At 41.1% G+C, this 12836-nt stretch overlaps 1 protein-coding gene across 8 annotated transcripts in view; it reads left to right on the forward strand.

Annotated features, from left to right (window-relative positions):
- The window catches only part of Pfkfb1 (6-phosphofructo-2-kinase/fructose-2,6-biphosphatase 1), a 61967-nt gene that overhangs the window by 39599 nt on the left and 9532 nt on the right, over nt 1-12836 (forward strand). For all 8 annotated transcript variants that reach the window (XM_058582029.1, XM_058582028.1, XM_058582030.1 and 5 more), the window contains 4 exons: nt 981-1102; nt 4928-5135; nt 8495-8641; nt 11644-11748. In XM_058582029.1, the coding sequence (XP_058438012.1) occupies nt 981-1102; nt 4928-5135; nt 8495-8641; nt 11644-11748 (582 nt within the window). The remainder of the gene's footprint in view (nt 1-980; nt 1103-4927; nt 5136-8494; nt 8642-11643; nt 11749-12836) is intronic.

Below are 12836 nucleotides of genomic sequence, written 5' to 3' on the forward strand. Positions count from 1 at the left end.
ACCTTGAAGAATGGATGGGAATTTTACTGGTAAAGAATGGGAATAAGAAAGAGCTTATACTAAGTATGACATCTCTGGGAGCTATAAATAGCTTAGATTGGCTACATCAAATGTGTGATGGAATGGGAAGCAGTGAGAAATAAAGACTAAGAAATAATTTCGGTCTTACTCATGATAAGCCATAAGCCACGTGCTAAAAATAGTTGACACGTTGGGCTAAAAGATATAAGGAAATGGCGATGGGTTTAATGGGTTTTAAACTGGAGAATACATGATTGGATATGCATGTTAGATATACCCTTCTGGCTGCCGGTATGGTAAATATATCAGAAATAACATGACTAGACAAATTAGTCAGTCACAAAGCCCTAATTAGTACAGGCAAGAGAAAATGAATATTTAGAAGGGATTGGAGAGGATTTGGTGCCTGCTAAGAGATAAGGGATGATAAAAAGAAGCATCTGGAATGATTTCCAGATTCTGTGTAGGCTAACATTACTGGGAGGGAATGAGTTGGGAAATGTGAAAGGAGAAAATGGATACTGGGGGATAGGAACTGTTAGCCCTTCAGAAAACCAAAGAGAATATGTCACATTCTTCCAGTAAAGGCTCCAAATATGTGAGCCATTATGACTCCTAGCCAAGTTTTCTGCTTCTTTTTTCTGTAGCCATTTTTTTACATCACAATGTCTAGTCCTCTTATTAATATGCTTCCTAAACAGTGTGTGCTGTGGCAGGGAATGCAATAAAATAGTCCTTTTTCTAACCACCTGGAGATAAGAAATGAGGAGTTTCTAATCTTTTCTTCACTTAACTGATTTTTGTAAACTCTGGCAAGGTTCTCCAAGTTTCAATTTTCTCACCTTTATAATAAGGGATGTTGTATTCAGTGGTTTCTAAGGGCTTTTCCCAAGAACACTTTCAGAGTCTTTATCTTACAATGTATCCCTTGGTCCCTCTGTTCTTCTCCCTTCTTCCAGCAAGTGAAACTTGGCAGCCCTGATTACATAGACTGTGACCGAGAAAAAGTTCTGGAAGATTTTCTAAAGAGAATTGAATGCTATGAGGTCAACTATCAACCCTTGGATGATGAATTGGACAGGTAAGAGCCCAACATCCCAAAGTTAAGACCTGGATCCTTAGTGTAGTTTTGATGTCCTTATATGGAAACATCCTCCTTCCCTGGGCCTCCAATCTCTCTATTTTTAACATCAGGGGAACAACTTGATGATCTGTCTTCATGGCAGTGTGAGGTATTCATGAGATGACTGAAATAGTGCCTTCCTGAGTAATATGGACAGATCAGAACCTTTATTTCTGAAAACAAATGCCTCCTTCCCTTGGGTGTTTGCTACTATTATTGTAAAAGTATTCTTCACACTCAATAATACTTCAGTTTTCAAACATGTTCCACTTCTTTCTTTCATTGAATCCCACACAGAAGCCCTGTAAAGGAGACTGATAAATATCATCATAAAAATTTTTAAGAAGAGGAAATTGAATTCTTAGAGGATTGAAACTACTTTCCCAAGCTCCCAACACAAGTGAGGGGTAGAACTAGGACTCTAACTATATATTTTATCTTCTTATCATGTCTCTTCTCACAACACTCACATACCTCTTTAATCAGCAATCATTTGGACCCTTTTGGGCTGTGGTGTATGTAGAGATTATAAACAGGAGGAATAGAAATGGGTTCTATTCTCAAAAAGCTTCCATAATATGTTGACATATGGGAATATCCATGAAAAATAATATATTTTCCATCATAATACTAGCTAAAGATAGGAGAGGTATTAACTGCCAGTCCATAAGAGAGATGAGTTTAGATGTAAATTGTTCCCAGAACCCTGCTTTCTTTCAAAATTGATTAAAATGGGAAAGGATCCTGTTCACCTACACTCTTTGAGGCTCAAGTGTAAATTGTAAAGAGGACATAAATAATCTTCACCACCCTAAGAAGTTTACATCACATTCTTTCAGCTTTACCCAACTGAAGTACTAAGAAATGAGCATTGTTATTACTCCACTCCTTAGAAGGGAAAACTGAGGCCTAGATCAGGTTAAAGGTTTACCTGAGATAATACAATGAGTCAGCAGCAGAGCATAAACTGAAACCCATATTCCCAAACTTCCAGCTGGTTTTTCCTTTCTTATATCCCTATAACATAAAAAAAATGTCAGATGGGGGAGTTGACAGTGCAAGGACCATGGCCTTTATGTGCATTTTCACAGCTTTGCTTCATTCAACTTTGGTATGTATGTGCTAGAATGTGGCTCTGTATGCTCTGAGGAAAGTATAAACTTTTCAAATTTCCACAAACATACCATGTAGACTAAAAGCATATGGTTTTAGGAGGTTAAAGAAGGGAGGCTAAAGTGAAAGAATGGCATCAAGAAAGCCCCCAGCTCTGGGTCTAGACTACTACAAGTGCTCTGTTATTTTTTGACGTATTGGTTTGGGCCTAAAGAACTAAAGACGACATATATAGTAGGCCAGATTATTTCATTATATTTCCATCAATGAACATTTATAGTTTGTGCATTAAGGACGGCCTTAGCTGTGCCTAAGGAACTCCAAGAAGAAAGGGATATCCCTGCTTTGATAGAATTTCCAGTTTGTTGGAGAGGACAGTCTATACACAGTTGGTCACAATTTTGGGGACAGAAAACCAAGTGATGTTTGGAGGATGGTTCCGCAGAGGAGGAAACCTTGTCGAACTTGCAGGAAGAGATCTAGAAAAGCTGGGTTGCCCAATAGACAGACTAAACATGTGCTTAGAGTACTGGCAAGGTGGGGGCTTCCAAAAATAAGAAAACTATCCTAAAAACATTTCATACTTAATATAAAAACAGCATCAAGGTAGTCAAAATGGAAAAACATAAAATCAGAATTTGGTAGGACCTAATTATATTATCATAAGTTTATAATTTTTATTTTAAATTACACATGGTGGGGGATAGGAATGAGCTACTGTAATACTTTTGGTGTTGAGCACTTCTAAATGATTTTACATGACCCTGGGCTCAAAGGTGACTTTCTGTAGAGAGTTATGTACTGATTATTGAAGGATGGATGCATAGGAGCTCAATGAGGGAAATCTGGCAAGGGACATCTTTTTAAGCAAGAACAGCACTTTGTAATGGTCCAGTTAGAAATCTGAGTAAGAGGAGAGAAGTACAGAGGGATATTCCAAGGGTACAACAAAGACATGAAGATAAGAATGAAACAAAGAAGCTATGGGTACAGCTTGGTAACATGAGGTAAGGTCAGCTGGGGCTCATGTGTGAAGGCACATAAAATGTCAGACATAGCTGAGTGATTTGGAAGTTCTCCTAGAGACATGCTGTACCTAGTGTTAGGAACAGAGAATAACTAGGAAACAATGTTACATCAGATATTTTCTACTCCTAGGCTCTAAGGATCCTAGGAGAGATGATTAGAGAGAGGACCATTCTAGAGTTAAAGCCCAAGTCTACTTCCTAAGGTGACCTTAGGCAAATAGCTTTATCTTTGTGTATTTCACAGAGATAATGATCTCTTCTCTGTATGACAGTCATAAGGATTCATGCACCTTAAAATCTCCGATCCCTGCCAGATGCATGGAAAATTTCAACAAATCCAAGTGCTCTGTGGGAATCATTGGACATGGATCATAGGTCTGGGCATAACGAGTGGGTGTAGACATAAAGGACTAGGGAGATCAAGGGAAAAGTTTCCTGAATTAAACTCCTCAATGACTTTGGGCTAGTACAGATATTTCAGTTCACTTGATTTTCTTACTGTGCAACCAGTGTTGGTGGCATAGCTCCAAAGCCCAGATTCCCACACCTGAGGAATCTCTCTGAACTCCTTACAATCTAACAATCAAAGGATTAATGACTGGTACATCAGTGGCCTCAGAAGTCTTGCTCCATGGTTCTAATCTTCTGATTAGTCAGTATCTCCAACTTATTCCTCAGCTCCTCCACAGATAAGTGGTTGAGGAGCTTGGAGCAGGGACCACAGGTTCTCCAGTGATGTTGTGGACCACCTCTATATCCCTATGCCCCAGTGCTTGGCACACCTTCCAGTGAGTATTTGTGAAATTAATGATGAACATTGATTACATATTTCCAAGTATATGTTCCTGACTGGCCTAAGAGTTCCCAAAGGGCAGATGCTGGGTCCCACCCCAAACACAGTGCCTAGAACAGAGGAGGGTGTTTGTAGACTGCATGGCAAATAGGGAAAACACCCAGTCTAACTCCATTTTCTGAGTGTGGAGAGATAAACAGGCACATGCACACCCAGATGTAGAATATAAAGTACACTGTATCATGGCAGGAATGAATCAGACATTACTTTCCTATGACCAATATAATTCTACATCATATACACCCAGAAGAATGAGAAGTTATATTCTCTATATGGATAACATGTCAAAATACATTCTACTGTAATATATAACTAAAAAGAACAAATAAAACATTTTAAGTAGCAAAAAAAGAAACAGAGAGGGGAAGACTTCAATTAGTATTTAAAGGGGAGGAGAAATGGACAAGACAGAAGCTGCCAATGAAATGTTGATTTCAGAGATACAGAAGATCACTCTATTTCTGATTATTGCAGCAGTGTGAATCACAGAGAAGAGAGCCCCAGCTGCTTGATTTGGGATGAGTGAAGGTAAAAATACAGCTTTGCTCAAGCTGAAACTGAGAAAAGGAGAAAGAGGGGTATGGTAGTAGGCAATAAGTCCTGTAAGATAGTCAGGAACTAAGACTCTAGAACAGATATTCAGAACAGGGCAAACCATAGAATCTTGTTAGTTAAGAGCAGAATTGCAGAGGAAACTTGAAAGCAAGGTGTGTGGCTGGGGTTTTCTCTTAGGATCAGCCCTCCCTACCATCAGACACTGATCTTCCCTTCTACTTGTGTCTGGCCCAGCCACCTGTCCTACATCAAGATCTTCGATGTGGGCACACGCTACACGGTGAACCGAGTGCAGGACCACATCCAGAGCCGCACAGTCTACTATCTCATGAACATCCATGTCACACCACGCTCCATATACCTATGCCGGCATGGTGAGAGTGAACTCAACCTCAGAGGCCGCATCGGAGGTGACTCTGGCCTCTCACTTCGGGGCAAGCAGGTAGGGAAGGCACCATGCACTAAGATGGGCTGCCTGAGCTGTCCAGGTAGCATTGCCAGTACCTGGGTCCTGAGTAGGGGGTACCCAATGATGGGGTAGAAGCAGATTCAGGTCACTCATGCCCTTCCATACTGTCAGACACTCAGTGTTGAAATAGCAACTTAATAGCTTCCAAAGGCCAAATGCTCCTTCAATCTGGTAACTTCATTCTGACCTGCCCAAATCTGGCTGCTTCTCCATCCCATCACAATGACCACCTTTGGCCCTTGAATGACGGTCTCCTCATCTTTCTCACAACTCTGTGCCTTTGTTCATACACACCTTGCTACCTTCCTCTGTCACTCTGTCATCTGGCAATCATCATGTGCATAGACAGCTCCCTTGAGAGACCTACTTTGAGTACCCATTCTTCCCAACTCAGGGAAAATGCTGTCTTCCCTCCCCAACCCACTGCAGGAATCACACTGTCATTAATTGTCCCCACTGCTTACTGCATCTTCCTGCCTCCCCTGTTCCCTTCCAAGGCCCAACTCTTGCTCCAAGATCTGGATCTCCATGAAGCCCCCCAATAACTGTTAACTTCTTCTAGGCAGGTTGCCAAACCCTGGGCTTCATCTCTCCCTGATCTGGCCTATCTCTGACTCTCACAGGGCATGAGCGTCCTCCCCCAGTGAGGCATAATGACCACATTCTGGATGTTGGCTGCACAAAGGGATATATTTCCTGTGTGTGTGTGTGTGTGTGTGTGTGTGTGTACACATTTGTGAGTGTAGGAGACACACATGTGGAGATGGCTACGTGTCCAGCTAGGCTCTGGGCTGTGTGGGCAGAGCAGGGGCTAGCTCTAGTCAAAAGATTCCAGGTACAAGTAGTGCCTCAGGGCAGAGTGACACTTCCAGTGGCCTCTGTCTTTGCTCTGAGGAGCATAAGTGGGTGTCTGATCAAAGCTTACCTCATGGTTCAATTGTCTGGGATTTTTAGCACAGGTATTGCTTGCTGGGAGGATTCACTTCGGCTGAAACAACTGGGAAATAAAGTGCAGGAGGGAGATTCATTGTTATGCACAGTCATGGCGCCATCTGTTTCCACATGTGTGGCCTGACTTAGTTTTAAAAACAGGTCTTTGGGGTGACCAGTACCATCACCAGTTTATAGATGAGAAAGATGAGATTCAGAGAGGAGCAAAGAGGTCCCCCAGGTCGCAGGTCCCACAGCTGATACAAGACAAAGCAAAGACTGAAGACCGGGCCTTTCTGCTTGATTTCAACATCCCTGCTGGAGATATGGGAGGTGTCCCAGGTACACTATTGCCCCAGAAGGCCTGGACCTCGGGGCTCTTTTTATTTTATTTTTTTACCTCCAGACTGGCAGCCTCCCATTGAGGTAGACTTTGATCTGACGCTCACTTCTTGTGCTCCTCAGAGCAAAGATAGAGGCCACTGGAGGTATCACCCTGCCTGGATGTAGCACCCTCCCCTGTGGCACTACCTGTACCTGGAGTCTCTTGACGGGAGCTAGGCCTGCCCTACCCACACACCCAGAACCCAGATGGACACATGGCCATCTCCATCTGTGTGTCTCCTGCACTCACAATCACACACAATCACACACACACACACACACACACACACACACCAGGCCCATCCTGCACTGTTATGGGCACAGTGCACCAGGTCTGGTTTAAAAGTACTTTCTCATCAACTATAATCCCATCACTGTAACTCTCACTTATGCAGAACCTACTGCATCTCAGGGAGTGGTATTGTTTCTCCTCACTTATCGTGTACACTGACTCTCACAGAAGATAGGCCTGATGATCAAATACTACTTTTAGGAAAAAAGGTCAGAGAAGGGCAGGGATGTGTCTGAGTGGCTGTGTAAAGGAGTGGGGGGTAGGGGTTAACTCATGTCTCCTACCTGCCAGGCAAGAACTTTTTTAGCTAGAGCATATTGACTGATGACACATATCCATCATTAAGTGTATATTTGTGATGCTTATATATGTAGATACAAATGTGCACTTGCACGCATTTGTGCAAATATTCCTAGAACACACCATCTATGATTAATGACACAACTCTTCACAGAAGGAAAGCTGATCTCTTGGTCTTCTGGGCTCCCACAGCCCTTTGCAGTTGCTGCCATTGTTTCCTACCATGGACTGGCTGTGTTTTGAGAATAAGAACATTCCCAGCACTTAGCAAAGGCCCCATATCCTCAATATATATGTGAATTCCCTTTATACCTAGGTACTAGAAACCCTGCTGAAGCAATAAGAATTCACAGCATCAAAGAAATGTCTCCCAAATCTTACCTCCCCATTCCAGACCACTCTCTGGGTATCTTGAACCTTACCATCTTTAAAGACTGGGAATTTGTTTCTAGTGCCTACATGGGCCTGTCTGAGAGTCTGACCACTTGAGGACAGGCTGTGTCACAGAAGTTTATACAATCTTAGGGCAAATGGTGGCCAAGGGGTAGAGCATAGGAATTGGTAGAGGTTGGTGTGAAGAGAACTTGGTCATGTGACTTGATTGTCCACAGATATGTACTCAGGCCATATAGAAACATAGGATGGTGCCCAAAATGGAAGGAAAAAGGAAGGAGCATTTTGGGTGGTATGCCAGCATTTGTATTCTTGTCCTGGGCTCCACAAATGTTAGAGGTGGATCTGTTTGAATGAGTGAATATCCTAGTAGGGTATTTAGTCAGTGACTGCAAACACATACAGAGACATACATAAGTGCAAGCACACATACTCTTTTCTGTTTCCTTGACCTTTAACCACATAGGAAAGAGTATGGCTCTATTTTGTTTTACACTTTGTAATTATGCATATGCTTATCAAGTACAATGTGATGTTTCAACATACATATACATTATATCTATATACTGCATATTGATCCATCCCCTCATGAATTTATCATTGATTTGTGGTGAGAAAACTCAAAATGTTAGCTATTTTGAATTATACACATTTTATTTTTAATTAATTAATTTATTTTTTAGTTGTAATTGGACATAATACCTTTATTTTATTTTTATGTGGTGCTGAGTATCGAACCCAGCGCCCCACACATGCTACACAAGTGCTCTACAACCCCAGCCCCACAACATTTTATTTTTAATTATGGTTACTCTACTGTGAAATACAATGCTGGAACTTATTTCTCCTGTCTAACTGTAATCTTGTATTTGTTGAATAACCTCTTCCTATCTCTCCCTTCTCAAGGGTATGCCTTTTTATAAATTTGGGACATCTCCACTCTACAATTTGTGGAAGATTTGAGCTTGTTTTCATGGATACCTTATCTTTCTCACCTTTTCCCCTCATCTTTTCCTTTGCACCCCATCCCTAGTATGCCTATGCACTGGCCAACTTCATTCAGTCCCAGTGTATCAACTCCCTGAAAGTGTGGACCAGCCACATGAAGAGGACCATCCAGACAGCTGAAGCCCTGGGTGTCCCCTATGAGCAGTGGAAGGCCCTGAATGAGATTGATGCGGTGAGATGGAAGGGGTGAATCTCCTGGCAGAGTTGGGGGTTTGAGTATGGGTTTATCCCTGAGGTTGTCTTTGCTCCAGTTCTTATGGGGAACCTAATTAATTCAACAAACATTTCTTAACAATCATCTAGTGCTCAACACAATTCTATGTCTCAAGGATCCCTGGAAGGCCTCTACTTTTAGAGAGCCCAAAGGCAGACAGCAAGACTCTATATCTCAGTGTGACATAAGTTTCCGAGAGAGGAAGTACAAGGGACTGTGGAAGATCAGAAGATGAGGGTGCCCCTGACCACACTTGTGAGAGAGATTTATAAGGAAAGATTCATGAAGGAAGCCAAGGATGAGAAAAGAAACATGCAAAATGGGCTTGGAGTGGAACAATAAACATAGTTCAGAGATGGGGAACTACTTATATGAAGGCTCAGAGGTGAGAAGAGACGCTAGCATGTTTAGGGAACTAAAAGAAAGAATGACAGAGATTCTGGGACAGTGATAGTGAGGTCTGGGGAGAAGGGAGATGAGTCTGGAAAAAGACCTAGGTACAGGGTCTTATAGTCCATGTTGAGGGATTTGGATCCTGCCCTAATATCGATGGGAAGCCATTAACATGGTCTAAGTCAAGGAGATTGGTCTGAATGTAATTCCCATTTTAAAAGCCCAGTCTGTACATGCATGGAGACTAGGTGAAAACAATGCCAGGATGAGCATGTAGACCAGTCAGGACAGGTGGCTGCATTAGTGTGGCAAGAGGCAAAGGCATGTGGAACCAGAATAGTGGTATGAAGATGGAATGAAGAAGGACTTTGGGAATGTTTCCAACATAATAGGGTCAATGGTACTTGACGGTGTAAGGAGTAAGGAGGAAGGAGAGGTGAAGGAACCAACTCTGGTGACTAGGAAATCTCCTTCAGGGTATCCTTCTCTTACCTATGCTTTAGGTACATTGGCAATGGGTGGTACTTCACAGGTTATGGTTGTTAAGGCCCAACATAAGAGCTTCACCACAGGTGTAGATAACTTGCATGGGGTAGGTTAACATGCTAGAAATGCTTCTATAAATTTAGAAATGTATGTGTGTACATATTTCACATATACATATATAAATATAGATGTACAAAGGAACACATATTTAGAAAGGGGCTATTTAGTAAAACATACACGTGCAAATATGTAAACTTGTCATCATAAGAGTTTAGTTGATGTTGTAAAGAAGAATGAAATTATGACATTTGCTGGTAAATGGATGGTAGAATAAAGGAATAGATTTGAGAGAGATTTAGGAGGCAGAATCTCAGGAATTGGCCAGAGGGGGATGAGTAAGGAAGAAGCAAGAATTTGCAATGATGCCTAAGTTTCTGATTTATTTTCTATTATTGATTACATTATTAATGTTTAATTCCATCAATTGAGTCTTTTAAATGTACCTTGTACACCCGGTACTAGTATCTTTTACATATACTATCCCTAATATCCAAAACACTTCTACAAGGTAATTGTAATTCTCATTTCTCAAATAAGGAAAATAAAATTAAGGGGAATTAAGCATTTTGCCTAAAGTCAAGAGAGTGTTAGTGACCATTTCCACAGGCAAAAGGCTCCCAGCTTGCCTCAAAATTGAAAGTTGAAGCCAATCAGGAAGGACCTGTGTACTGAATAGGGTACACATGCTTCCATGGGCAGTGTCAGTTGGAGAAGGTCGACACTGCAGAGCTACTTATAGGTTGTGACAAGGGTTCAGTTCCACAACCCTGAGGGAAGCCTGATAAATGACCCAAAAGACAACAGAGGCCACTTTCCCACTTCAGGAAGGTTTAATTGGAATTTACATACTCAGAAGGAAACTTTAGAAACCCAACATCACTTGCCACTACCTCCAGCAGCCACCTCACTTCTGGAGATTTCTCAGCTGACTTGGAAGCTCTTCCGTGCTTCCAAAGAACTCATTACTTCCTTGGATAAAGAGATTGAAACCCATTCTAACACCATTAAGAATTTACTAGTTTTGCTCTCTGAAATTTCTGAAATACAAACACCTGCTAAATACAGACACCTGTTAAAAAATAAGGATCAGTCACTTATCTTTCTATCTAAAGTAGGGGTCGGGGTGGAGGGATAGGAAATGCTATAAAATGGAAGAATATGGACTATATTGTGCTCACACATGTGTATTTGCATACAAAATCACAGATATCTGCCACAAATATGTTTATGATTGTACATATGAACTTCACAGACACAGGGACCTTCTTCTACCATCATGCCTATACCGCACATACATACACATGCCTAGAGATTCATATGGACACACTCATTATAGACACATGCAGCCCTATATATACCCCACATGGACACAGAGGAGCATATAATGAACATGAACATAAACATAGCACAGATACAAAACCTCAAGCATATTACTGCAAATTCACACAGGCCTCAGACACAGGAATAGAAATATACATAGAACAGAAACACCATGAAAGATACATATTCATGGATCCACATGCTGCAGACACACTTAGATGCGCATGGATACTCATATCACAGAGACATCCACACGGGCATAACACACACACACACACACACACACACACACACAAATACAATACATAAGGCTTAATAATAATTGCATAAGGCTTAAGTCCTTTAACAAGCATGCTGCATACATACTTGTAGATACAACCACAAATTCTTAGGGCTACATATTTATAAAAATACATAATTATATGTATATTGTATACTTATATACCTACTGAGACAATCATAGAAAAGCATCATATACTCAACCAGAACACACCCCCATCCACACACTATTGTTTTTATACTCACACAAGTACACACCATCCACACATATATATTCACATACACACCCACAAATAACAAACACAACTCCATAGCTGTGCTCACACAAGTCCCAAGTACCATATTATTGGTCTTAGAACTATGGCAAAGGCTGTCTGGATTTCACCAGGCGAATGCTTGTGTCCCCCAATACTTTCTCTTAGGGTGTCTGTGAGGAGATGACCTATGAAGAAATCCAAGAACACTACCCTGAAGAATTTGCACTACGGGACCAAGATAAATATCGTTACCGCTATCCCAAAGGAGAGGTAAGTTTTGGAGGGTGGCCTAATTCTTAGAACTCCTCCACAGCATCTCCATTCCAACTTCCAAAATTCCAGTTTCAAAACATTTTTAGAAACAGGGTAAAGCATGTTTTGCAACATCTGCCATCTTACAAGGCACACAGTGATTTGGCCATTGGCCATCAATTCGTGGCTATATGCAACAGATTCCTCTTATTAAAAAGCTACATATATGCTAGGCATGGGGGTGCATACCTGTAATCTCAGCAGTTTGAGAGATTGAAGCAAGTGGATTGGATTGCAAGTTGGAGATCAGCCTGGCAACTTAGCGAGACCCTGTCTCAAAATTTTAAAAAATTAAAAAGGGCTGGGGTTATAGCTCAGAGGTAGAGCATCCCTGGGTTCAATTCTCAATACCCCTCCACACACACAAAGCTACAATGCTTTCTCTCTACTTTTAGGAGGACCCACTTTATCCTACACTTTATCTCTGGTCACCTCACTGGAGAAACTTGAAATACTTCAACATACTCTAATTTTAAGACATTTTATTGGCAAGTGCACTACATCTCCAGTCTCTCTGGGCAGTTGGTATCATCCTAAAGGACAATAGGTACTACTTTGATCAACTTTGCCATCACACGAGCCAGACCATCATTTTCCTATTTGCATATGAAATGACTACTTATTGCTTTCTATCCAACCCCCACTTAGCCAGTTCCACATATTAGAGCATTTGCTCATCACACTCCATTTCTGAAACAAACTCCTGTGAACAATTATCAGAAAACCAGGGCATCTGGGAAGACAAAACAATAGATACTCTGTTCAGTTAAAAAGAACTTTCACATTTTATCTTCATCCTCAGCAATGATAATGTAAAGTCAGGCTTAATTTGCAATCATTTTCCTTTATATATTTTGAGGCTTTGTTAAAAAGAGACATACAAAATTTTTTTGTTTTGTGTCTCTTATAAACAGCTTATAGTTGTATTTTGCTGTTTCTAATCCAAACTAAAAATGGTAGTTTCATACCTTTACTTTTATTTTAGTTACTGATTTTTTTAGTTTATTTCTATTATCTTATCGTGAGCTTCCCATGCTTAATTTTTT

The sequence above is a fragment of the Marmota monax genome, unplaced genomic scaffold, assembly GCF_021218885.2.
Source record: "Marmota monax isolate L192 unplaced genomic scaffold, Marmota_monax_Labrador192_F-V1.1 WCK01_AAM20220418_F8-fsc00223, whole genome shotgun sequence".
NCBI classification, from domain to species: domain Eukaryota; kingdom Metazoa; phylum Chordata; class Mammalia; order Rodentia; family Sciuridae; genus Marmota; species Marmota monax.